Source organism: Rhinolophus sinicus, chromosome 5 (assembly GCF_057876585.1).
Source record: "Rhinolophus sinicus isolate RSI-liver-muscle chromosome 5, RSI-T2T, whole genome shotgun sequence".
NCBI classification, from domain to species: Eukaryota; Metazoa; Chordata; class Mammalia; order Chiroptera; family Rhinolophidae; genus Rhinolophus; species Rhinolophus sinicus.
Window position 1 is genome coordinate 71,935,399 of NC_142505.1, and position 27,948 is coordinate 71,963,346.

At 49.2% G+C, this 27,948-nt stretch overlaps 1 protein-coding gene across 1 annotated transcript in view; it reads left to right on the plus strand.

Moving 5' to 3' along the window:
- Positions 1-27,948, plus strand: part of COL23A1 (collagen type XXIII alpha 1 chain) — a 319,377-nt gene that overhangs the window by 234,229 nt on the left and 57,200 nt on the right. Inside the window, exon 3 of the mRNA XM_074313377.2 lies at positions 19,921-19,965. Coding sequence (XP_074169478.1) covers positions 19,921-19,965 — 45 coding nt within the window. The remainder of the gene's footprint in view (positions 1-19,920; positions 19,966-27,948) is intronic.

Sequence of the window (27,948 nt, forward strand, 5' to 3'; positions counted from 1 at the left end):
TCTGAATATTCCTTTTTAATAGCATCTTGACCTAGCTTCGTGGATATCATATCCACCATTATCTCTGAACATAGTAATTGTGGTGGGGTTTTTTTTAGGTTTTCTGTTTTTTGTTGTTGTTTTTTTTTTTGTTTTTTTTACAGGACTTTATTGGGGAACAGTGTGTACTTCCAGGCCTTTTTTCCAAGTCAAGTTGTTGTCCTTTCAATCTTAGTTGTGGGGGGCGCCGTTCAGCTTCAAGTTGTTGTCTTTTCAGTCTTAGTTGCGGAGGGCGCAGCTCAGCTTCAGGTCCAGTGGCCATTTTCTAGTTGCAGGGGGCACAGCCCACCATCCCTTCCGGGAGTCGAACCAGCAACCCTGTGGTTGAGAGGACAGGCTCCAACCAACTCAACCATCCTGAAGCTTAGCGGCAGCTCAGCTCAAGGTACCATGTTCAATCTTAGTTGCGGGGGGCGCTGCCCACCATCCCTTGCGGGACTCGAGGAATTGAACTGGCAACTTTGTGGTTGAGAGCCCACTGGCCCATGTGGGAACCGAACCGGCAGCCTTCGGAGTTAGGAGCATGGAGCTCTAACCGCCTGAGCTACCGGGCCAGCCCTAGGTTTTCTGTTTTTAAAAGCCTGTGTCCTCTGATACTTTTCTCCACTTGTTTTGCTTTCTGTCTTTCATGTGAGAGTGTCCCGCAAATGTCCGACACCTTTGGCTCATTTTTCAGAGTGGAAATCTAAAATGCTGACTGGCAGCTCCACGGACACAGATGAGGCTGGTCAACTGTAGCTTCACAGAGGCATGAGCTGGCTGGGTCTTTTCTCCTGGGCTCATCAGATTCCCTAGGAATAGCCTTCCCATCTCCTGCCTGGAAGCAAAGGCCCAGCTGCCTGTGTTCTGGGAGCCACATTGAGGAAGGAAAGATCTGGGGGCCTCCATATTCCATGTGTAAATTTCACTCGATGGTACTCCTCCCTCAACTGTGCCTGGCATCCTGCAAGCAACTCTCTTACTTCCCTTTCTCCATAAAAATAGAAAGAAAAACAAAACAAAACAAAAAATCCAGGTGTCTGCCCACTTAAGAACAGGCATCCAGATCAAGGACCAATGCCATCTGTTGCAAATGCTCAACTCTGCCATCATAGCACAAAAGCAGCTATAGACAGTACCTAAACGAATGGACATGATGGTATCCTAATAAAACCTTATTTACAAAAAATCGACCATGGGCCACATTTGGCCCATGGGCCATAGTTTGAGACCCCTGGTCCAGATTCTAGCTCATCAGGTACCCGGTGCTGCCTGAGCTTTGCAGTGCAGATTGGTTGTTCTTCAGCTTTCCCCAGTGCCGGCTTAAAATTTTGGCTGTCCCACTTCTATACAAGCAGTAATCCCTCATTTGCGTACTTCCCGGCTTCCTAAACATTGTTGCTGGTGTTTCTTCTCCTGATCTCCTTGCCCTTGGAGCTCAGGTTTCAGGAAGTAGTAGAGATAAATGCATACATTCCATCTCTCATCCTTAACTACCAGGCTCCTTTTATTTTTTTAACAGATCCCTGGGCTTATAGAGATAAGCATCTAGAACTAACGCTGATTAGGGTTGGATAAAGTTGTGTGTCTTCACCAAACAGTACTTTGTTGTTGTTTTTTAAAATAAATTAATTGACACGCACCATATAAAATGAAAGACTTCTGTGAAGACTTGACTATAAAATGACTCTTTCCTTTCTGAGGCCCCACGGAAGGGCTGCCCTGTAATCCTCACCCAGGCAGGGCAATGTTGGTCAAGCCAGCTCCCAGTATGTTCTCTCTCTGGACCATGTTCCAGTGGACCATGGATCTCTCTGTGGACCATGGCCACTCTCGGCAGGATCCAGAGCCCACCACCTGGCCAGAGCCTGGAATTTGGCATACGTGGTCCCTGCTCTGTGAGTTAGGTCCTTGTTCTCAGCCCCTTGGCCCAGGGCCAGGAGAAGGGAGGTGCTGACATAGCATGGCTTCTTGGGGTCCTTTAAGCACTCGGCTTCCCAGACAGGGATCACAACTTACTACCAGGGGTGACCAGTTAGCTCTGGGACATGTGGGGTGCAGGGCAAACTTTGACCCCAAGCCATCAGGCCCGGGTCCCAAGCACCCTGGAAGCCTTCAGAGTGGGAAAACATAGGCTAGCAGCTGGTGCTGTCCTGAGGGCCACCCACTGGACAATGGCTGCAGCAGGCTACGTGGACTGAGTGCCAGTCCTCAAACTCTGATATGCAGACGTTGTCGCTTCTTATCTGCCCCTCCCCTCTCCTGAGCCCTGGTGTCCTCCTGTGCAGAATGGAGACAGATGCAGATTGCTGTAAGGATCACTAAGAGAGTGTCATATCTGGATGGGCCCAGTCAAGACGGTTGTTTCTGACAGAAAATGTTTGGAGGGCCCATGGATTCTTGCTCCAGGCTGCTGCCTCGTTGGTTCTAAGAGACAGAGAGGGTGGGCAGGTTTCATTATCTGTGCACGGCTCCATCTCCCTTCTGTACCAGAACAGTTCCCAGGCACCCACGCCCCTTCCCCAGGCCCTACGGCACCTGTACATCTCTCTAAGATTGTTTCCCATGCTGCATTGTATGGAATTGGCTGTTTGCATGTCATCTCCCAGCTCCTTGTAGCTGCTCAAAGGCAAGAACTGGATGTACTCATTTGAGTAGCCCTGATGCCTCACACAGAGTGGGTCAATGTTGGGTGAATGGATGGACGGACAGATGACCACAAGGACAAATGAACAAAGATTGATGGGTCAATGAATGGATAAACAAATATACAGATGGATATTTGATTGCCTGGATGAATAAAGTCATTCATGCACCCAAAACTAAGTATCGAGTACAAGTAGTTTTTCTATGGCAGGATTAAGGGGTGAGTGAATAGTGATGAGGTAGGAGTGCACGAGTAGAAGGAAGAGAAAGAGAAGGTGGGATGGAGGGAGAACAGCATAACAGGTGAAACAACAGAGGACGAACTGAAGAACTGCCTGAGCAGACAGATGACCCGTGTTCACACGTTCACGTTCCCCTCTGAAGGTGGCAGTGTCTGTAAGCTGAAGGAGTTGTTCCCAAGGTCCCAAGGAGGAGTTGGGAGAAAGAATTCACAAACACTCTCTTTCTGTCTATTAAAAAAATATTTTTTTTTCTCTAAATAAACGTTGAACCCACTTCCAAGTCTGTTTGGAAAGAGCACTGACGGCTTTTATGAAGGGTAAATTATAAGTGCTTCATTCGGAGCTGTGTTTAGGGACCTTCAGGAATACATACAGTCCCCAAAGCGAGTGCTAAAATGCGAGTGAGACAAGAAACATATGGCGGGTATGACGCTGTCAGGCAGGCTTACTGCGAGCATATGTGCGTTACTGTTGATGTTCAGCAAGTATTCCAAAAAGGCCTTTCCTGAAATGGAGGTCAATGGGAACACGCCCCTTCTCATAAATCCTCGGGAAAAAAACCAGGCCTGTCTCCTAGACACATGTAGCTAATTATCTGGGGGCTCAGGGCACTCCCCAGAGAATGTTAGGAGCAGTTCACCCGGGCAAGGTCTGCCCCCAGTGGTTTCCAACAGCCCTGGCTAGAAAGACCGTGGCTGCTTAACCATGGTTCATAAACTGGCATTTTCCCACCCCAGTGGGCAGAGAGGGACAGGCGTAAAGGAGAAAAGATCCCATCTTCTCCTTTCCCAATGCCCAGCAAAGATCAGCCCCAGACACGGCCACTGATGGACAGCCCGAAATCCAGAGCCTCTTGGCATGGTCACTGATGACCGTTCACCTTAGTCTAGATTAATTGGGTTTGGCCTGGGCCTGGGCCAGGCTCTCAGAGGACAAAGGCAAATCGGATGTGGGCTCACGGTCAAGCAGAGAGACAGATGGGCAGACAGCTCCGTCCCAGTGCACCAAGTACTGTACAAGTAAATATCCCTAGCCCAAGAGTAGGCATCCAGAAAGACTTCCCAGAGGAATGTCTGTGTCTTAGCTGGGTCTTGAAGGATGAATAGGAGTTTTCCTGGCAAGAAATAGGAGATAGGACATTGGAGACATGAGCAACACAGCTCAGGGGCCACGCTGTGTCCCGGGCCCAGCGTCCTGGCAAAAGGTGGGCCAGGAGTGATGCATAAAAGACAGTGAGGAGTGGGCAGAGCAAGTCAGAGAGGGAAGTCTGGGTCAGCCTGGACGGGTCTTGGGCAAGGAGCTCAGGCTGTGTCCCGAGGACAGTGGGGAGCCTGTGAGTGGTTTGGAAGGGAAGTGCAGAATCTGATTTGTGATCCAGAGGACTGCCTTGACTGTGGGAGGAGAATGAAAAAAGTGGGAAACCAGGGAGGAAGGAGACTGTGACCATTCGCCCACGGAGAGATGCTGATACCAGACCCAGTGGGGACAGAGAGGGGCAGACTCGGGTTCTTTTTCTTCCTGATTTGGGGCAGGGTAACCTCTATGGTGCTGCACTTCCACATCTGTAAAATGGGGATAATGGTGCCCGTCACACGGGGTTGTTGTAGGCTCACAGTAATACACGCAGAACGCCAGGACGGGGCCCAGGCACAGTCAACCACATAGGGCGACAGCCTGGTACCTCTCGTATTTGGAGGCAGTGCTCAGGGAGTGTGGACAGGGTGGTCCACCCACGTTCCCAGAAGCTGGTGGGTGGTAGTTGGATGGTGATGCTGTTCACAGAGACTGGGAATTCAGATGGAGAAGTGGGGTGGGGAGGGGGGGGTGGGGAGGGGGGTAAGTTCTCTGGTTCAGGCCATTCAGCCAGTTTCCAGAATTGGTGAGAGGCTCCTATCCCATCTCATCCTGAGACAGAACAGCCTGTGGCTCAGAGTGTGAACTCTGGCACCAGACCACCATGGGCCAAATTCCGGCCTTGCTATTTGATGCCGTGTGATCTCAAGCCAGTGACTTGCCCTCTCTGGGTCCAGTTTCCTCCTCAAAAGAATGAGATGGAGGGTAGCTATGAAAATTACATGAGGGTTGACGTGACCTGGCACCCAATGAATGCTCCGTGAGTGTACACCGCAGTAGTCAGTAGAAATAATTACTGATGGTTTATGAAGCCAGAACTGCTGTCCTGGGTTTTGTAAACTCACAGCTTGGCTCCAGCCTCCCATCCCCTGAGCATACAGAAGGCAACATGGCACCAAGAAAAGTACACGAGGCTTGAAAGATTTTGTAAGAAAGAAAATAATACTTAAAGAGAGAGGAGCATAGAAACCAATTGAGTTTTAAATGTGTTTCCTGGACCAGCAGCATTAGTACATCCCCTGGGAACTTACTAAAAATGCAAATTCTCAGGTCACTCCAGACCTACTGAATCTGAAACTGGGGGTGGGCAGAGCACCCTGAGCGCTTTTGAGAGTAACACTAGCCCTATCGCCCCCACAGAGCAGTGCTGGACCTAGGATGGGAAAGGAACTCGTGTCTGGAGACACCCAGGGGTCACTGACCAGACAGTGGTATCTCACTAAATGAGAGAAGCCCCAGGCAGTCCCCATTTCTTTTTCTTTTTTAAGAGAAAAACACAAATGCCTTGGAATTGGACACAGCTGGGTTTGAATCCTCGCTCTGCCACACACCAGCTGTGTGATGGGACAAGTCCCCTCTCTATGAGCCTCTTTTACTTCATCTGCAGGGTAGGGTGGGTACCCCCTCCCTGGCAGGGGTGCTGAGCAGAATAGGTGAACAGACACCTGTGCAGCCCCCAACACAAAGCCTGGCACATAGCAGGTCCTCCAGCAGGAGCCACCTTCCTTGCTCCCTGCAGCACCCCACTCCAGAGTTCTGGGCCGGCCAAAGCCCTGGTGACATCCCTAATTACAGAAGCTTGACCTCAAGCTGTATGCAGGACCTGGGACCCACAGAAAGGAGCTACTGCTCTTGGCGGTGGGCTCCCAGCTTCCCAGGCCCAGCAAGCACCCTCCAGTGTCAGGCCAGCCCCTCCCCAGCCAAAGCAGCATAGAACCTAGGTCAGGAAAGAAAGGTGCACTTGTATCTAGGGCCACCCAGGAATCTCTGGCCAGACTGTGGCACCTGAATAGATAGGAAATGGCTCCAGGTAGACCCCAGAATCACCACAGGCAGGAGCCCTAGGGGCCAGGTGGGTCTAGGGAATCCTGATGGCTGCACACAGCTGGTCTGCTCATGCCCCTTCCAGCTGCCCAGACCAAAGGTCCCTTCCCATTGGTGCCTCCCCACGCAGGCAGTGCCACATGCTGTCCCATCCCTCCATCCCCATCCAGCCAGGGAACAAACCTCCGCCCTGCCTAGCCTCCTTCCATTCCAGACAGCTGTAAGGAGGAAGGGACAAGCCATCAGGTCCTAGAGAGGCTAGTTTCCAGGCACAGGGAAGGTCCTTGCAGATGGAGAGTGCCACAATAAGGGCGTGAACACATCTGAGCTTACAGGGACAGTGTGTCGTGGAGGAGTCCCACTGCGGCTCAGCCATCGGGCTATCAGCCACCCCAAAACACAGAGTATAGATAGCACCTTGATGGGTAGCTGTTACTGGCCCCCAGAACCCAGAGACTAGACCCATGCCTGGTCCATCAAGGGGTCCCCAGGGCCTGCAGCACCTCAGCGGATGTTTCCTGAATGACTTACATGAGTGACAGACTGGGGGTTGGGGATTCAAATTCCCGTTTGAGGCTAAGGAAACTGAGGGTCTGAGAGGTTAAATGTCATGTGTTGTCTCAGCTCATCTCAAATGACCTTGAGAACTGGGGTCACCATCTCCATTCCAAAGGTAAAGAAACAGAAGCTCCAAGGCAGGAAACGGCTTGCTCTAGGCCACACTAGTAAAAGCAGACTTTCTCATACACAAATACAATCTTTCCTCTTTAGGAAACAGGCATTGTGACATAGGGATTCTGTCTGTCTTGTTTACAAAGGTACAGAGGGCTTCCATAGCCGCTCAGGAGGAATGGCCTGGCAGGGCAGGGCCCGTGTCCCAGAAACGCTGAGCTTCTCCCAAGGGGGCCAGGAATGAAGAGGGATGCCAGGCACAGTATGTGCCTCTTTGCTGCTAGAAATAAAAACTGCTGCCAGCTAAGCATGGAGTAACCATGTGACCCAGCAATTCCATTCCTAGAAATATGCCAAAAAGTATTGCAGGGAGGAATTCAAACATATTTGTACACCCATGTTCATAGCAGCGTTCTTCACAACAGCCAAAGGTGGAAACAGCCCACGTGTCCGTCACCAGGGAGGGATGGACAAATGTGGTGCACACATACAGTGGAATACTATGCATCCATAAAAAGGAATGAAGTTCTGCCACATGCCTGTTTGAGTCTGTTTAGGCTTCTGTAACAAAACACCATAGACCATTTGCGTTAAACAATAAATAGTTATGTCTCACAGTGCAGGAAGCTGCAAAGTCCAAGATCAAGACATCTACAGACGTGGTGTCTGTAAAGGGCCCTCTTCCAGGTCGTAGATGACTGTCATCTCTGTGTGTCCTCACGTGGCAGAAGGGAGCTCCCTGGGGCCCCTTTATAAGGGCACTAATCCCATTCATGGGGCCCCACCCTCATGTTCTCATCACCTCCCGAAGGCCCCACCTCCTAATACCATCACCTTGGGGGTTAGGGTTTCAATATATGAATTCTGGGGGGACATATACATTCAGTCTGTACCAATGCTATGGCATGGATGAACCTGGAGGACATTATGCTGAGTGAAATAAGCCAGTCACAAAAGGACAACTGTTGTGTGATTCCACTTACATGAGGTACCTAGAATAGACAAATTCATAGAGACAGAAAGGAGAATGGAGGTTCCTAGGGGCTGGGAGACGGGGATGGGGAGTTAGTGTTTAATGGGGACAGAGTTTCAGTTTTGCAAGATGGTTGGTGGTGAGGGTTGCACAACAGTGTGAAAGTATTTATACCACTGACCGGTACACTTAAAACTGGTTAAGATGGTAAGTTTTATGTATATTTTACCACATTTTTTAAACAACAAAAAAATTTTTTTTAATGTAATATACCAAAAACCATTAGGTGGATTGCATGGTATGTAAATTATATCTCAGTGAAGCTCTTTAAAACATAATGTTGCCCCAAGTCCAACTGGCCACAGTGGCTGACCCCACTTAGGGGACATGTGACCTCCAGTCCCCCGTAAGGGCCCAACAGCGCTGCAGGACACGGAATTGTCCTTTAGAGGGACGGGGGATGGGAAGACAGCAGAGTCACCCTCTGAGCAGCTGGCCTGTGGCAGACAAGGGCCAGGGAATTCAGACGCTGTCTTGACAATTGAAAGTCTCCAGTGGAGCCATAGCCCTCAGCCCTGGCCCTGGGGGTCAAGAAAAACAAACAGTGACTCACTCGAGGCCCCCTGGGAGTGGAGTGGACTGTGAAGGACCTCATTGCTTCACAGGCCAGGGTGCCAGGAGCTGGGGCCACCCCAGAACCTTCCTGCCTCAGCCTCTGGGTTCCTCTGACGCATGAGGTCCACAAAGCTGGAGCGGATTCTTCAGACCTCAGAGTCCTGTCAGCTGGCACCAGAGGGGCCCAGGCTGTGAGGCCACTTGACCGTGGGCAGCCCCTCCGTCACTCTCTAACAGGGATGCTGGAGTCCCTGCCTCACGGGTCCACTGCGAGAATTACGGGAGGTGGCACAGGCATGCGTGTGCCATCAGCAGCAGGTGACAGCAGCAGGTGCCTGAGTGCCCACTTCCTTCTCCCGACTCAGAAGGGCTCTGTGCCCTTCCTGCAGCCTGTCGTCATCCTCTGGGTCCCAGCACCTCGGTGCCCTTCCCCGACCAGAACAGAGCTCATTCAGGCTCTGATGGTTTGTTGGGCACCAACTTGTGTCACAGGCCCCATTTAGGGTCTGTAGCCATGAACCAGCAGACAGGAGCCTTGTCCTCAGGGAGCTCATGTTCTGGTGAGGAAAAAAACATAAACACTGAAAAGGAAATAAAATAAACTAGGTAATTTTGATAGAGATAAATGGCTTGAAAAGAATCATACAGGAAAATGTGACCAAGAGTCCCTGAGGGCAGGACACTTTAGATGGTGGTCAGCGAAGGTGTCCAGGAAGCACAACAGAGTTAGTCATGCAAAGATGTGTGTGAGGAGAGCCCCAAACAGCAGGCACAGCGAGTGCAAAGGCCCTGAGGTAGGACGAGGCCCAGCAGGTGTTTGCAGCAGAAGTCAGAGCTCAGAGGGGGAACGGGTGGGAGGTGGAACCGTGTCAAGAGCCTCCTTCCTCACGGGCTGCACGCCAGAGTGACCGATCCGCCTGATTTGCCTGGGACTGTCCCAGTTTCAGCACTAAAAGTCCCAGGAAACCCCTCAGTCCTGAACATACTGGGATGGTCGGTCACCCTAGTGCCCACCCGCGTCCCATATTCCTTGGCTGTGCAAGTCCAAGCACCCTAGCCCTGCTGTGGGTTACGTGACCTCCCCTCAGGAGACAGGTCTGCTGTCCTGCCCTGGGGAGCAGAAGTCAAGGTCCAGGGCCCAAGGTCAGGTGGCCTCAGAGCGGGTGGTACACACTGAGCGGCGAGCTTTTCCCTGAGTGCCCTTCCTAAGTTCATGCCCCCACTGTGCTGGCCATGCTCCAAAGGCCTGCAGCTGCCCAGCCTCACCTGCCCTTTTCTAGGGGCCTTCTGAGTGGGTCAGTGTGGGGCTTTCGTCATGCAATTTATGAGGAATTCTCATGAAAATCAAAGCTTACATGAACGACTTTTAAGTTCAAAGAAATAAAAAATAAAAAGCCTTCCATTCTCTGAAAGCAGTAAATTCCAGCCTTCATTAAGCTCAGGGAGATACACTGGGCCATGTGTCCATGATTAAGGCTTCAGGCAAGAGGAGAGTTGAGGAATCTGGTGTCTTCGGGATGTGCTATTTCCGTGCGCCTCTGTGGAGCCTGTGTTCCAACAGGGAACAGGAGCCCGGGAGATGATGGGCTCTGGGGAAAAGCCGATTCATGCTGGTTCAGACCTGGGTCTCATACAGTCCCAAAGAGTCACTCCAAGCACCCACCTCCAACCACCCAACATCAACTACACACAGCCTGTGCCCCGGATGTACCTGCCACCTGTGCAAGTACCAGCCATTCAGCTGTTAGCGTCAGGCACACACGTTCTTTGTATGTAATCCCTGTCTTGGCCTGGGTGCCAGCTCTTTCCATATTCAGGTTCACCTGAGTCAGCCTCTACCCTCTGAGAGCCCGAGAAAGCCCTCCTCCCTTTTTCTGGAGTCCTGCGCCACCCTCCCTTCTTGTCCAGGTCAGCTGGCCAGTCGGCCTCTTTAGCCCTCAGAGGTGTTCTCATGGCCTTGAGCTCTGTGGAAGGGCAGGGCCTGGTCTCTCTTGTCTCTCTGAGGGGCTTTTCACTCTTCACTGAGTTTCTCAGCCCTCCTTCAGCTTCCTGAGCTGTGGGGAGGGGGCTCTGCCAGGCCTGAGAAATTGCTGGGTACTAGTCTGCCTCAACACGGGGTACCCAAGTGCCTTATATGTGTCACTCAGGAGGACCCCTCAAGTAGTTCCTTGACGTCCCCACTCTAAGACACAGAAACCCTGGCAGCCCCACACATACGGTTCACCGAAAGCCTTCTCCGGGAGCCCTTTCACTCTGACCCCCAAACCATTCCACCCACCCTCATCCCCTCTACTGTGTTCTTCTTCTTTCAGGCCCTTCTTTCTGGTGCCTCTGGGTGAGACAGTTCACTTTTTAGCTCTGGTGCCTACACCATGGTCCATTTTCCCAAAAAAGAGGCACTTGGGAGGGCAGGCCCAGGCAGGCCTGGCTCCACTCCTGGCTCCTGACTAGCTCTTCAACTAGGACAGGTCACCTCACCTTTGGGCCTCAGTTTCTTTTCTGTTACGGGGCCAGTCATATCCACATCTCAGTTACCAGCACACACACGCAGCCCATGGCCCATCTCAGCAGTGGCCTTTCCCCAGGCTCGCTGAGCACACCCTCCCAGACCTACCGTCCAGGAGCCTTACGAGATGGTTCTGGGGCCTGGTGTGCCACCAGCGTGAGTCGTGGGTCTGGACTCCTTGATCCCATTTTAAATGCTTTATTAAAGCCCCTCCTGACTCTGGAGAGGAACCAATAGGAAAGGGCAGGGATTTTGGATGGCGTGAGGAGGGCGTGGCTTGGGTGTCCACTGCTGCTGGTAGCATGTGGCCTTCAATTCAATATTTAATTCACGGACCTCAGAGCGCCATCTCTGGGCCCCTTCCTTTTTGTGGTTCCCAGTATATTTTAAAAAATAACAAATGCCAAGAAGTGGGTATAAAATTCGTGGACTATTTTAACCGTTCACCTTCAATAGGCGTCTTCCTGTGTGGAAGGCAGACTCAGGGTGTGGAAGCTGGCCCAGGGTCCACCCTGCACGGTCCCACCCACTACCAGCTCTATGTCCTCACAGGGTCAGTTACTCACTTTGTGCCTCAGTTTCTCCATCTATAAAATGGAGATAATAGTAGCCTTCCTCATGGGTTTGATGTGAGGAATATGTGAGTTAATACCATGGAATCAAGATTACTGCCAAACATAAAATAAACACTCAATAAATGGTGGCGCCAAACTCTTGCTTTTATTAAAAACTGTCAGGGGCCACGTGGCTATCCAGCACTGTCAGCTCCTTTGGAGGCAACATCAGTGTTCACATATGAGGCCCTTTGTGAATGTGAGGTGGAGGATGCCTGCTAGCCCACCCCTCCCCATCTCCCCATAGGCTCTGTTCATTTGGTCACTGAATGACACAATGTCGTAGCAGGCTCTCCAGGTCTGGTCATTGGGGCAGTTGGGGGTCTGTCACGAGCCTGGACAACCATCCTGGTTTCAAACAAACATTTGCCCTACAACCCCAGCAGCCTGTGGCATTGTTTTTCCAAATTGCTTCAGGACCTTCCATTAAGCAGCAGGGTTCAGCGCCATTAGACTCCCTGCAATGTGGTAGATGGTGAAGGATGAGCTATGGGGACATAAATCCCTGTGGAATGAGCTGTATTTGCTGAGTAAAAGGGTGTGATTTAATTCCCAGGGGACAACATGGCCCGAGGTGCTGGACAAGCAGGGCAGCCTGCCAGTCAGCAAGCCTCTGCTGACGTCAGTGCCCCCTCCAGACGCACTATATCCCCAGACCCACCCAGAGGCAGGCACAAACCTGGCTCCCTCCTCCACGGGCTTGGTTAAGCCAGGTTGGAAATTAGCAAAGAGAACGGCCACAAGATTGTCTGAAACTTGTAAGACAGAATGACGTAGGAGGATATTTTAATGATCCGATCTTGGAAACAAATCCAGGGATCTCCCTGCCTTCCTTTTCCATTCAAGGTGTATCCCCACGATGGCTCTGGGGTTCCAGGCAACCTCAGGGAGCACCAGGCTGAAAGTCTAGAGGATTCAAACCACTTGACCCCCACTGCCCTCCCAGAGTTCTGGGAGGAGGGTCTGATAAAAGGGCCTCTAGTGCCCACGAGGACCAGTCTGAAAGCTGAAGGAAGCTGGGGACACATCCTAGGATAAAAAGAGCTTGGCTTTGGTCACAGTGGCCGAGGAGTTCAGATCATACTTTAATGAACTGATCTTGGAAACGGCCGTAGAGTCACACAGACCTGAGTTAAAATCCCGGCTCCGACATCTCAGTGTGTGACCTTGGAGACCTCACTGTCCATTAGCCATGCTGCCGACAGCATCACTGTGGTCTCCATCAGATTGACATGAGCTCACAGTCTTGCTCTGACCCTTGGTGAGAGCCCTGGAAGCATTTCCTTTTCTTTTTTTTTTTGTAGTAAAACACATGTAATTTAAATTTGCTATTTTGAATTGTACAGGTCAGTGGCATTAAGTATATTCACACTGTTGTGCAACCATCACCACCATCCATCCCCAGAACTCTTTTCATCTTGTAAAACTGACACTGTCCCCATTAAACACTAACTCCCCATTCCCACCTCCATCCCTGGCAGCCACCATTATATGGTCTGTCCCTATGACTCTGACTACTCCAGGTACCTCATATAAGGGGAGTCATACAGCATTTGTCTTCTTATGACTGGCTTATTTCTTTAGCATAATGACCTCAGGTCTATCCGTGTTGTATCTTGTGTCAAAATTTCCTTCTTTTTTAGGGCTGAACAATATCCCACTGTGTGTATATCCATGTTTTGCTTATCCATTCACCTGTCAAAGGACATTTGGGTTCTTTCCCCCTTTTGGCTGTTGTATCTGGGAGCATTTCTTGACTTCTCTGAGCCTCAGTTTCCCCAATCTTTGGGGGGGGAAGAGTGGAGAGGGATTAAAGCACTTTCCAGAACTGTGTATAGATTCTATTAGATAAACTGCACAAAAGCCCCTTCCCTTAGGGGCTGGCTGGCAGGAGGGAGGAGTGGGAGCAGGACTCGGGAGTGGGGAGAACGGGGCAAGCTGTCCCCTACAAAGCGAGTCTGGGGTTCTGTGAGCCCAGGGTTGTGAGAGGACAGGGGATAGGCAGACATTGCCAGAGGAGGTGTCTGACAGAGCCTGTTGGGTTTTGCCCCCACTCCACCTCTGGAGCTGGCAGTTTGCGTGAGTTCTCCAGCCCAACTATAGATGAGATTTTTATGAGTTAGAAATGGTTCCATTTTGTCTGGCGTGGAACAGAGCTTGAGAAAACCATCATCCTCCCTGCGGTTGTTTAATGTTCAAATGGTCGTCACAGGCATCCAGAGCCATTTACCAGCAAGCTGGGGCCCTCACCAGTCTTGTATGCCCGAAACTTCAGGAACTCTTTGAGAAATACCATTCCCAGACCATTCAACCTCTGCATCCTGATCCCCAAGCCCACAGACGACACTGATTAGGGACATGGGAAATCCCCAGGCTGGCCTTGACCTCGTGGTCTCAAGGGCAGGGCAGGGTGTAATTGAGCACCTGGACTCAAACCCTGCCTGCAAAATTACTGAGGTATAAGTGCTGTGTCTCCGGCTTTACCCTTGTTGGGGGGAACACAAGGACACATTAGGGCCCCAGATCCTGAGGGCCAGAGGCCCCTCCAGCCAGTTATTTCTTAGAGTACCAAATAAACTCCTCTTTTGTGCCCCCAAACTGGTGTGTCTTCTGTCAGCTATTGTGCAAGGCAGGTGTAGTTGCCACCATCCCCAAACTTGTATCCTCGTGTGGATTGGCACCTAAGGCTCAGAGAGGTTGAGTAACTTGCTCAGGGTAAACAGCTTACATATCAGTCATTTATTTTCCTCTCCTATACCAACACCCGCTTGTTAGTATCTGTTGCCTACAGCCTCTGCGAGGAAACTTCACAGATGCCACTATGGCAGCGCCCACTGTGAAACACTGGAGTCCTCCAGCTGCCAGCCCCTGACCCAAAGTCATGGGGTCCTAGGCAGAGGTTGGGAGAATGGCCTGAGCTGGTCTTCATCACCCACAGACTCCGCAAATGGGACCGCTTTTCCAGCAGCATCCTTGCCAAGGCCTGTCCTCTCACTCGCAGCTTTGTGAGCAAGCCAGTCACGACAGACTCCAGGTGCCCTCCGGGGCAGCCTTAGTGTCCAGTCCATGCTGGCAGTGGGAGAGGCTGTCCACTGTAGAAAGGAAGGAAAAGAAGAAAGCCAACAAGAAGGAAGCTCTGGCGCAAACCGCCAGGCCAGGGACCTGGCTTTGCTTGTTTGGAGAAACATCTTAGCCACACCAGCTGGCGCAGCTGTCCGCAGGCAGCTGGGTCTGCAGGCCTGGCCCCGATGCTCAGGGACAGAACCGGGGTGGGGTGAGGGTTCCCCAGTCTGCTCTGCCGCAGGGAGACTGCCTTTCCCCTTGTCATAGCTGCCTGCCCTGTGGTTCAGCTTCTCAGGCACAACTGTCCTGGCTGGCAGCTTAAGAACCACAAATATCATGAAGGGCTCCCCAAGGCACACCAGCTGCGTGGGCTTTTCACCTGCTTAGCCTCAGAGTTCTCTGTACAGGGGATACCAGCTTCTGCTTCAAAGGGCTGTTGGGGAAATAGACAAGCTCTCTGGGTGAGCAGCCAGCCTGGAGCCCAGCAGAGGCTGAACCAAGGTTGCTGCCCATAGCCGACCCTCAGCTCCTAATTGTCTAGAAACTTATGAAAGAACACCTTCCTACCTTCCTCTTCTGAAGGTTCCACAAGCCAGGCCTCATGTATGCCCAGCCTCTCTGTTTGCAAAAGCAGCAGACAGGAGCCCAGCTGCCAGCATGGAGCTCAGCTCTGGCACTTCCCCCTCCCAGGGCCCCCATTTTCACCAAGTATGGCAGGCCTCACCGTCTCTGTCTTCCTGCCATTGGGGCAGAAAGTGCCCTTTATCTCAATGGCCTGTGCTTATCAAACCAGGTAGTCCTGCATCTTTTCTAAGCCCAGGATCTTGTTAGATTTGACAGTCTTTTAAAGAGAATGCCAGAAAATGGTGAGGAGGGACCCTGGCCTCCTTACCCATCCATTCCCTCCCTCCCTCCTTCCTTACCTCAACGAACGTCATTGGGTCCTGCCCCATGCAGGTAGTTGGGGACACAGAGCTGCATGACATGCAGACTACAACTTCTGTGAGCTACCTTTTGTTAGGAGGAGGAGAAATCAGACGTGGCAGAACGGGAAAATAGGAGAGGAAGAGACTGGGCATGGGGGAAATATTTGCCTGATGCAGAAGAGAAAGGGGTCTCGGTTGGTGAGAGGCTGGTGAGGATGTCACAGGACGAATCCCAGGTAGTTTCTGGCTTGGCCATGTGGGTACTGGTGATACATGTGCTAAGGTGAGAGGGGAACCCTGCAAGGGAGCATGTGGGCAATTGGGATATGAATTTGAGTTTGGACACGTTGCCTCCCAATGGAATTGTCCTAGAGATGGTATGAATCTTAGATTGAAGGGTTGACCAGTTGTCAATTTGTGTGTTATTCATACAGAAGCTTCCAGAATCTGGTTTAGATTGGCCCTGGAAAGGGTTCATGAGCAGCAGCCTCATTGTATTTCTCCAATTAGGCCTTTCAGTTGGGGGTGCCATCCAGCCTGCCTGGCCTGCAGACCCACAGGCCCTGGGTGCTCAGTGAAACCAGGCCCCCATCCTACTCCATGTCCCCCAACGGCCCTGGGAGGTGGGGCCCCCCACCCTGCCTGGGAAGCTGCCCACAGTGCTACCATCTGTCCTCATCAGGCCTTCTGCCTAACCGTGCCACCCAAGAGAACCACCCAGACAAATCCATTAGTTCAGCCTCCTCAGCGAAAGCGAATGTCTTCATCTGGCTTGAGTTACTTAAACGGAAAATTTTACAGTCAGACCCAGTAATGACCATCAGAAAACCATGGTGCTGCTTTAGCTTTCGGATCCGAAAGAGCCTGCCTTACTCTCACTTGTGGTCCCCCTTCCTGCCATGTCCCACACCTTAGCCTAAGGCCCAGGGCAAGCGGCCTTGCTGAACTGAGCATGGCTTCTATGGTCTGGCGCGAGCCCAGATGACAGGGACTGGCTCGCTGGGCCTTTTCCCTCCTACAGCCAGAGGAGCATGATGCCGCCTGTGTCAGTGGGGTTCCTGTTCCCACACCCTCATTCATCCTAAAACATGTGCCCAGAGAGGAGAAAAGACCTAACACTGTGGCAGCTTGATGGTTCCCAGACACCGTCAGCCCCTCACAGGAGCTGGGAGGAGATCGGATCATATGTTTTGGCCATGACAGGCCTGAAATTTTAGTGACACACCCACATGGAGATGTCAGGTTGACAGTTGGCTGTGCGGGTGTTGCAGGCCTCAGCTGAGATCGTGGACCTGGTGGCACTTCATAAGCTGTAAATCCCTTGCCAGTGTGAGGAGCTGTTGTCTGTTATGGGGATCCAGAATCTTAGCCTTCCCAAGTCAAGATGACCCTGGACGATTCCAGAATGGACCTCAAGGTCTGTTTCTGGTATCAGAGAAAATCAAGGGCTATGCAACTTGCATGAATTTATGCTCTCAAAACTCAGGGGTGCATCACTAATATGGAACCTTTGACAAAGGTTCCAAGGTTATACAATGAAGAAAAGATAGTCTCTTCAACAAATAGTGCTGGGAAAACTGAATAACCACATGCATAAGAATGAAGTTGGGCCCTTATCTTATACTTTAACAAAAGTTAACTGCAATATTAAAAAGGCAACAAAAATAGAAAAATTGGACTACGTTAAACTTAAAACTTCTGCATAGCAAAGGAAACAACAGAATGAAAAGTTAACCTACAGAATGGGAGAAAATATTTGTAAACCATATACCTGATAAGGGGTTAATATCCAGACTATATAAAGAACTCCTACAACTCAACAATAAAAAGAAATCCAATTAAAAAATGGGCAGAAGGGGCCGGCCCGGTGGATCAGGCAGTTGGAGCTCCATGCTCCTAACGCCGAAGGCTGACGGTTCGATTCCCACATGGGCCAGTGGGCTCTCAACCACAAGGTTGCTGGTTCGACTCCTCGAATCCCGCAAGGGATGGTGGGCTCCGCCCCCTGCAACTAGCAATGGCAACTGGACCTGGAGCTGAGCTGCGCCCTCCACAACTAAGATTGAAAGGACAACAACTTGACTTGGAAAAAAGTCCTGGAAGTACACACTGTTCCCCAATAAAGTCCTGTTTCCTTTCCCCAATAAAAATCTTTTTTAAAAAAAATAGAAAAACAGACACTAACAGATGTTGGTGAGGATGTAGAGAAATTGGAAGCCTTGTGCACTGTTGGTGGGAATGTAAAGTGGTGCAGCCACTACGGAAAACAGTATGGAGGTTCCTCAGAAAATTAAAAATAGAACTACCACATGATCCAGCAATCCCGCTCCTGAGTATTTATTAGAAGAAATCCAAAATACTAATTCTAAAAGATACCGCACCCTGATGTTCACAGCAGCATTATTCACAATAGCCGAGAGGTGGAAGCAACCCAGTGTCCATCACCAGATGACATGCATGGATGAAGAATATATGGGGTATCCACACAATGGAATATTAGCCTTAAAAAAAAAGGAAACTGTCACTTCAACAACGTGGACGAACTTTGAGGACATTGTGTTAAGTGAAATAAGCCGGTCACAAAAAGGACAAATACTGTGTGATTCCACTTATCTGAGGAATCTAAAATAGGCAAATTCTTCGAAACAGAAAGTAGAAGGTGGTTGTGGGGGTTGCTCGGGGAGGGGGGAGAGGGGAATTGTTCAATGAATAAGGAGTTTCAAATTTTGCAAGATGAGAAAGCTCTAGAGACCTGTTGCACAATGTTGTACATATAGTTAACACTAACATACTATACTCTTAAAAATGATTTAAAATGGTAAATTTTATTTATGTGTTCTTGATGACAATTTTAAAAAAATTTAATTGCAGACTTGGGTGCAAGAAATAACATGTTTCTAATTTTTTAATTTTGTTTGACCAACCTGATCTCAAGACCCCAAGGCTAGCAAATTCATTCTCATCTCACCCCAGGCCCATAAGGTTTCAGGGTCTAAAGTAAGGTGGAAGGACCCCCTCCTGGGCCAGATGAGTCTCTTCTCTCTCTCTCTTTCTGAGGTCCTCCCCCTCCCCACTCAGGGTTCCCCCTTAACAAAAGTCAGGAGGTACTGCCAACCCACTAACCTGGGATGCCCCTGCCTTTCTGCCCTGTCTCAGTGAGCAATGCTTAAAAACAGGAGAAGGAAAAAGCAAAAACACACACATATACACACTAATTTTTCAGTGAACCATCCTGCCTCAGACCTGATTCATGACCAGTCTAGTCTGTCTGTCTGTGGTGGTTATTCTGGGAATTGGAGTGGGGTGGCGGGGGGGGGGGGGGGTTGCTGCCAGTTAAGGTTGACTTTTACAATAACTGACAGTGCTTTGTAATACAGCCACAGCCCAGAGCCTGGCGTGTGGTAGGTGGGCAGGATAGAGAGAGACAGGTATAAAGTGCCATTTAAATTGCAGTCTTCACTTGTGCACCTTTCCTCTGGTGCCTGAGAAAAAGAAAAGAAGAACAGGGCGTAGTTCAACTGAGAGGGAATGAAAACGAAGCTGGCAGAAGTGAAAATGGAAGGCCAAGGGGCATCGGGATGTGTGCATCGAGCTCCAGGAGAGGCCGTCCTCTCCCAGGCCAGGTGGGCTGCGTGCTGGGCCTGGACTTCTGACTGGGGCAGTGAGCCGGTCAGCATGTCCTTACCCAGAACCCTTTCCTTCGGGTCAGGGAGACCAACAGGGGCAGAGGGAGAGAAGGCAGAGGCAGGATGGCCCCCGTCATCAATTCAGAAAGGCTCAAAATGTGTGGATGGAGGGCTGGATACTGAAAAGACTCCGCATTGGTGTGCACGTTATCTGCAATAAATCATGAGAAATGTGTAAGCATCTCCCTCAAGCTGTGGGAGGGGGCAGTGCCGGAGGCTCTAGCCAGCGAATGGACGACAGTAGACAGATAGGATAGTGCCCGTTAGCGAGCTTAGGCATTTGAAATGCGATGACAGTGTCTTCATGTGGTGTGTTGTCTCTGCTGTTTTATTTTAGTGGATATTGAAAAGTATTGGTCAGGGCTTTCGTAAGATAACTCCCTCAGCTTTGTATTTCTCACAACTCTGAAGTTCCTCAGCTGCAAACTATTCTACCTCCAGTTTCCAAGTAGTAAATCTTTATGATTGGAGTTTCCAGGTAGTCAATCTTTTTGATTGGGGAAGGATTGCGAATGGATAAATGAACAGGTAGTTGAATAACTGAATGAGTGATTGAGGGGTGAGAGCACAGCCTACAGGGGAGGGCTCAGGGGAGCAAGGGGGAGGAGAGGCAGAAGAAGTGTTTCTCCCCACTCTTCTCCCCTCTACCAGCCAGCATGGTGGTGGGCAGGCTGCCCCCCGGATGCTACTGCGGGGTGGGTAGGTGGGCCAGCGGCCGGCTTGTTGTGCCCAAGCCCACTGGCTTCCCTTTTTAACGAGTCTGTCTTTGTTTTCCTGTCTAGGTCCCCCTGGACGGCGTGGCAAGCCTGGAAGAAGAGGCGATCCCGGTGAGTCCCAGGTTTTCCCATTTCCTAAACCTAGGCCTGGAAGTCTTCCCTGGGCCAGGGACCTGACTGGAAGCGCCAGGGCCGGTACCACTCCATTACTCAGGATCCTTGGTCCTGGGTCAGATCTTCCCCTCCCTTCCAATTGCAGCCCCTGTCCCCGAAGGCCACAGGCCCAGTGTCCAGTACTGCTTTTTTTTGACTTCTTGACATCACAGTTCCAGAAACTGTCCCCTTTATGCCCTTGGCACCCCCCAAATCTCATTATCATCCTCAGAAACTTCAGTCCCTAGTCTCCCACTCTGAAACAGCCCCCTCTCTTTGTGGGAACTGATGATTCCACCATCCCACGTCCCTACCATGGGTCCCTCAACATTATGCGACAGTTCTCCTATATGTCCCCGTCTCTCCCCAGATATAGCTTGTCCTTCCCTTGGCAGAGGCACCAGGAGAAGACTCCTTCACCTTCCTTCCAGACAACCTGCAGACTCACCTATTCTGCCACCCCTCCTGCCACCTTCATTTCACTCAAAACACACTCGCTCTGCCCACCCCCTTGCCCCGATGCAAGAAGTTTTCCTCAGAGGCATCCACACACCCCGCCCCTGCCCTGGGCCTTACACCTCACCTTCCACTCATCCCAGCCCCTCCAGGCTCTTTTTACTGTCACTCCATTGACATCATCTTGCCCACAGGTACCACCGGCCTCCTGGTGGTCATCTGGCAGTTGCTTTTCTGTCACTATCTTCCTTGACTCTCACTGTTGGCCACCCTCACCCCCTACGCCATATTCCCAGTTTCAACTCTAGCCTGTATTTCCTCCAACACCCCTGACCTTCTTCCTTTTGCCTTTTCTATAGGACCCCACTTGCCTCTTAAATGAATCTGGCCTTGGCTCTCTTCTCTCTTTTCTCCCACCCCTGTGGTTTCAGCTCCCCATGACCCTGACAACGCCCCCTGCCCTGACTCCAGCCTAGTCGTCTTCTCTGGGTCCAGAGTTTGGACATGGCCCCACTGAACCCAGCACTTCCCTCAGCCTGCTCTTCCCCCGCTCTCCATGCAAGAAGGAGACCCCTAACCACCCACCTCCCTGTCAGACACCTGGGCACTGTCCCGGGTCCCTCCTTCCCCATTCCAACACCAAGTCCCGGTCAGTCTCCTCCTCAGTACATCGCAGACCCGTGCCCACTTCTCCATCCTCACCAGCAGAGTTCCTGCAGCTCTTCCACTGTGTTCCCACCTCTAGCCTCATCGTGGTTGTCTGAGGCCCTCTCATACTGAGCTGCACTCCTGACCAGAATGTCATCTCCTCTACCTGAACTCTTACTGCAAGTTTATTACTCTTCATCCTTTAAGTCTAGCTCAAGCATTTCCTCCAAAACAAGCCTTCTCTAATTCCTCTGGCTGGAGGCCATCACCCCGAGTCTCCAACCCTCAGCACAGAGCCTGGCACAGAGCAGGCCCAGGAATATAAATGCACAAACAGAGAATGAATGAATGAACACATGCTCAGCCCCTAAGCAGCTTCACAAGGAGGGCACGGTGGTGATGCCAGAGGGGCCCACCCCCAAGAGGACCCCCAGCCTCAGAATTTTATCCCTAGCACTGGGCACGGGCTTCCTGCCCCCTTGTTGTACTGCATGCTTACACTATCTAGTTCCTTCTGTAAAGGCCATCCAGATAATTGCTAGAGTGCAATGGTAGGAAATGCCATCATGGTTCTCGGTGTGCTTTGACTTCCAGAAGCTGAAGGCTGTTTTATGTCTGATCGCTGTGGCTTCCTTTACTCTACATTTTATGTGTAATCACCACTCATACACACACACACACAAAACCAGCCTGCCAAATACACACTTCATCACTCAGTTTTCGTTTCTATCCCCGTAAAACATTTCATTTGTCTTTTATTGTGAGCTGCTGATGTATATTCTGGTGGGAGATGAGGAACACATAGTGACTTTTTTTATGACAAAATAATATTACTCAATTTACTCGAAACCTATTACAATTATGATTCCAGTTTACAACAATCTAAAAACCAAAGAAACATAAGGACTTATTGGTCCCCTGACCCTATGCTGAGTCCTTTCAAGTTCTTCATCCCATGTGATCCTCACAGAGCCCTGCAAGATAAACATATGGCATTAGCCCCATTTTGCAGATAAGGAAACTGAGGTTCCAAGGGGAGAAGTGTCTTGTCTAAGGTCAGCTGCTGGGCAAGGGGTGAGCAGCACCTCCTCCCCTTTCCCATGCAGTGTCTTGATTCTCTGCCTGTAAGAGAACGGTGTGAGCAGCACAGAGCAGATGTTCCTCTCTGATTAGCTTTGACTGGACCTAGTATTTATTTTTAGATAGTTTCACACACATGCACATCCTGGCTTTGGCAACTTCCTTTGTAAAACCAAGGCCTTTTCCTGTGTCCCAGAGAGAAAGGCTCTTTTTGCCGAGTGGGACAGTGTCTGGCTGAGATGCCTTCCTGCTGCTGCTGCAGTCCTGCAGATAGCTGAGCCTGCCTGCCTGTGGGAATGGGTCCTCTCTAGCTCCAGAGGGAGCCTCTGCCTGGAAAATGCCTCCATGGCCCTGCAGTGTTTATGTGTCTCTATCATAATGGAATAGATTTCTCCCCCCACCCCCACTGGCCCATTTCTCAGCTGGGAAAGCCTGGCACTGCTATTGCATTCTGGGGTCCTCTTTCTGGGGACCTTTGTCATGATCCTTTCTCCTTCCAGACCCCGCCTTTCCCCAAGAGCATCCATCTCTCTCCCCTGGCTTCCCCTGCCTTCCCGTGGCTTCCCCTGTCACCCCCTGCCTCCTCCAGCCCCAGATACCTCCCTCTGTCCCAGCACTTCTCGCACCTGGTTGTGGTGGTCTGCTCTAGACAGTCTTTCTCCTCCACCAGAAGCATGGGTTCCTCAGGGCAGGAGCTGGGGCTGGACACCCAGGCACTCAGGCGATGATCAATAAATGTTTGTGGACAGGAAGGAGGGGAAGATGGAGGAGGGAGAGAGAAAGGAGGATAAAGGTTAAGGAGGTGGGAAGAAACAAACATGAAGCGATCAAATGCTGCTTGGTTGATGCCTGTGCTAAACCTGCAGAGATAAATGGAGTCACTCACCAGGTCTCCACAGCTCCCAGCCATTTCAATGTACAATTTTTTTTTTTTTCTCACTCCACCCTGGCCCCAAGAAACCCTTTCTAAAAATCCAGTGGAAGAAGCACTTCTGGAATGGTGGATTAAGGACCTCTGAAATTCTGTTCCTTCATAAAAACAGCAAGAACACAAGAACAAATTGGCCTTTCTGACTTATGGAAATTAATGAAAGGCTTGCAACAACCCAATAAATGTCTGTTCAAGAAAAACATGAATCTTTCTAAGAACAACAATGTTAGTAACATTTTAACTTGCCTATCTCCTCAGTCCATAGTACCCTTAAAAAACCATCAGCCTTGCAACCACAGTACCTGTGAAAAGCAGCAGCTACTGGCGGAGGTAAACAGGTTTAAATCTCCCCAAATGCTCACTCCCTGAGAATTGTCACTATTTGACCTGACTGGCAGCTCCCTGAAAAAGTTTGTACATATGACTTGTCTTTATTGAACCTGATACAGAGCTTGCTCATTGAGAAAAGCCCTATCTCCATAATGCTTGTGAAGAACACTCAGCAGCAATTGTTTAGAATCGCAGCTGCCTGAGGTAGTGAAAGCAGTTTGGAGCAAACAAGAAGTTGACACAAAAACTTAAACAAAAATCTAGGCAATAAGAATTCTAAAGGGGCTTTGCAAAGCACCAACATATTCCTGGGGATCTAGAAGGCACATACATGTGCAGGGCTGTGTACATGTCCAGGAAAGACCTGAGAGAGCCTCAGTCTCTCACCTCTGGCTTACCTTGAGGCTCTGTCCAAGCAGGCAATGAAAGTAACAGCAGAGTTATAAACTGGCAGAGCACTGAAATTGTACTCCAACATACACAAAGAGCCGCTTGGCAAAGAGTAGGAAACTTAGTGGATCAAGACATTAAAGGAAACCTCTATCTATGCTGATCATTAAGCTAACCAAGCAGAGAATTAAGTAGCTGCATATGACAAAGAATACACACTAGAGATTTAGTCCAGGAAAACCCCTAAACAATAGAAAAACAATAACAACAAATGACAACAAGCACAGATCCTGAAAAGGAGGCACGGAACTTAATTTCCATAGTAGCCACATTAAATTAATTTACATGCCCAGTCTTTAACAAAAATTATGAGACACAAAAAGATACAAGAAAGTATAGCAATAAGAAAGGGGGAAAAAGCAATCTATAGAAACTGTCTCTAAGGAAGCCCAGATGGACTTACTAAACAAAGATTTTATATTTCCTGTTTTAAATATGCTCAAAGAACTAAGAAAACCATGTTTAAAGAATTAAAGGAAAGCCCAAGAATTAATGTACCACCAAATGGAGAATATCAATAGAAAGAGAGAAAGTACAAAAAAATAACCAAATAGAAATTCTGGAGCTGTAAAGTACAATAACTGAAATGGAAAAAAAAAAAAAAAAAAAGTCACTAGAAGAGCTCAACAGTAGATTTGGTCTGGCAGAAGAACGAATCAGTAAACTTGAAGATAGGTCTTAGAGACTATTCAGTCTAAGGAAGAAAGAGAGGAGAATGAACATAGTCTGAGAGATCTATGGGGCACTATAAAGTGTGCCAACATACACATATTATGGGCCCTAGAAAGAGAGAAGAGAGACAGAATCAGGAGAATTATATGAAAGAAGTATGGCCAAAACCTTACCAAATTCAAAGAAAAAATATTAATCTACACATAAGAGAAACTCAATAAATTTCAAATAGGATAAAGTCAAAGAGATTGACACCTAAGCACATTATAGCCACATTGCCAAAAGCAAAAAATGAAAAGAGACTTTTGAAAGCAGCAAGAGAACAACTCATCACAGAAAAGGGATCTTCAATAAGATTAATAGCTGATTTCTCATCAGAAATCATGAAAGCCAAGAGGCAGTGGGATGATATATTTAAAGTGATTTTTTAAAAACTGTCAACAAAGGAATCTATAGCCAGCAAAACTATCCTTGAAAAATGAAGGAGGGGAGATCCAGTCAAGACGGCAGAGTAGGTAATGCTGTGCTTATCTCCTCTCATGACCACATCAAAATTACAACTAAACTATAGAACAACCCTCATTGAGAATTACCTGAAGTCTTGCTGAATCGAAGCCCTGCAACTAAGGACATATAGAAGAAACCACCTCAAGACTGGTAGAAGGGGCAGAGATGTGGAACAAGCTGGTTCCATACCGATATGTTTAAAATTGAGAGGGATATCTTGGCTGTGGAGGTACCCCTCCCTCAGAAGAGCAAGGGGTCCTAGCCCCATACCAGGCTCCCCAGCCCAGGGTTCCAGTCCTGGGAAGAAAAGTCCCCATAATATCCGCATGTGAAAACCAGTGGAAATGGTCGCTGACTGAGACTAGGGTGGCTGCAGTCCCAAGTGATCCTCTTAAAGGTCCCATGCACAGACTCACTGACAGACTCACTCGTTCTGAGCTTCAGCACTGAGGCAGCAACTTGAAAGGTGCTGGGGACATATGGAAAGGAACTGAATTGTCTGACTTCAGGGCAAGGGCTGGAGGGGCAGCTTTCTCTCAGACAGAAGTGCTGGCAGAAGCTATTGTTTCTTTGTTGAACCCTCCCTTCTCCCAGCATGCAGACACAGATGGCTGCCATATCTGCGTCTCCATCAACCTGGCTAACACTGTTCATTCACCCTGAGACTGAGCCCCGCCATATTTTGGGCACACCCAAGCCATTTCCAAGGGCTTTTCCATACAAACAGCTGTCTTGGCTCATGCTGTGGACTTTCCTAAAAATCTCTCAAAGATTCACAAAACCCAAACAAGCAGCATCTGGCTTCAGTGTGTCCTGCACCTCTGGCTGAGCAGCCCTAAGCCCAGCAGTAGGAACAGCAAGCCTTGGTTCGTGGCTTGGCCTCTCGAGACACTTCCAAGCCCAGTGCAGGCAGCAACTATCTGTGGATTGCTTTGTGGTTCATGCCAGGGCACATGCTGTGGCTGAACTTGGCCTGCAGTGGGGCCCCTCCAGGAGGCCCCAGGGCTGGCTCACCCAGTGGCCAACTTCAGACCCAGTCAGTGCATCACTCAGCCACCTCCAGGGAAACCTAAGCACACTAAAAGCACACTAAGCAGGCACCAGAGCCCTGCTATATTGAATCCTGCTTCACAGGATCAGCCCCTGAGCAACAGCTCCTCCACTATAGTTACAGCCATTCCTTACAACCAATCAGCCCCAGGGTCTATCCCTCCCATTGATTTGCAAACAGCAACCAAGGCTCAACTACATCAGGTGGGCACACACAACACACTGAGGGACACACCTGGAGTACTCAGCTCAGGTGACCAAGGAGCCCCACAACACATTTACTACATGAGGCCACTCTAAGACCAGGAGGCATAGCAGCCCTATCTAATACATAAAAACAGACACAGGGAAGCAGCCAAAATGGGAAGACAAAGAAACATGTCCCAAATAAAATAACGGAACAATAACAGGGGGGAAAAAAAAGCTGAACAAAGTGGAGATAAGCAATCTAAAGATGAAGAGTTCAAAACACTGGTTATAAGGATGCTCAATGGACTCAGAGAGAACTTCAACAAAGAGATAGGGAACATAAAAATGGTGATAAAAGACATAAAAAGAACCTAGAAATAAAGACTACAATAACTGAAATGAAGAATATATTAGCGGAATCAACAGATGAAATGAAGCAGCAATTTGGAAGGTAACAGAAAACACCCAATCAGAGCAGCAAAAAGACAAAAGAACCCAAAAAAATGATGATAGTTTCAGGGGCCTCTGGGACATCAAGCATACCAATATTCACATCATAGGGTACCAGAAGGAGAAGAGCAAGAGCAAGGAATTGAAAACCTATTTGAAGAAATAACCTATTTGAAGGAAACTTTCCTAACCTGGTGAAGGAATTAGACATACAAGCCCAGGAAGTGCAGAGAGTCTGAAACAAGATGAACCCAAAGGGGCCCACACCAAGACACATCATAAATAAAATGCCAAAGTTTAAAGACAAAGAGAGAATCTTAAAAGCAGCAAGAGAAAAGCAGTTAGTTACTTACAAGGGAGCTCCCATAAGACTGTCAGCTGATTTCTCAACAGAAACTTTACAGGCCAGAAAGGATTGGCAGGAAATATTCAAAGTGATGAAAAGCAAGGACCTACAACCAAGATTACTCTACCCAGCAATGCTGTCATTTAAAATTGAAGGACAGATAAAGAGCTTCCCAGGAAAGAAAAAGCTAACGGAGTTCGTCAACACCAAATCAGAATTACAAGAAATCTTAGAGGGACTTCTTGAAGATGAAAAAAAATATCAAAAATAATTCATATTTTGACATTCATAAAATGGCAATAGCTACATATCTATCAACAATTACTTTCAATGTAAATGGGTTAAATGCTCCAATCAAAAGATAGAATGAATGAATAAGAAAACAAGACGCTTACATATGCTGCCTACAAGAGACTCACTTCAGATCAAAAGACACACACAGACTGAAAGTAAAGGAAGGAATAGAAAAAGATATTTCATGACAGTGGAAATGAAAAAAAAAAAAAAAAAAACTGGGTAGCAATACTTATACCAGACGAAATAAACTTTAAAACAAAGTCTATAAGAAGAGACAATGGAGGACCCATTGATTCCACTTCTGGGTATTTATTCGAAGAGACCCAAAATGCTACTTCAAGGGGACATGTGCATCCATATGTTCATTGCAGCATTATTTACAGTGGCCAAGATGTGGAGGCAGCCTGGTTGCCCATAGATGGATGAATGGATGAAGAGTAGGTGGTACATGTATACAGTGGTTGGCCATGGAAGGAAATGGATTCTTGCCATCTGTGGTGGCATGGATGGATTTAGATGGTGTTATGCTGAGTGG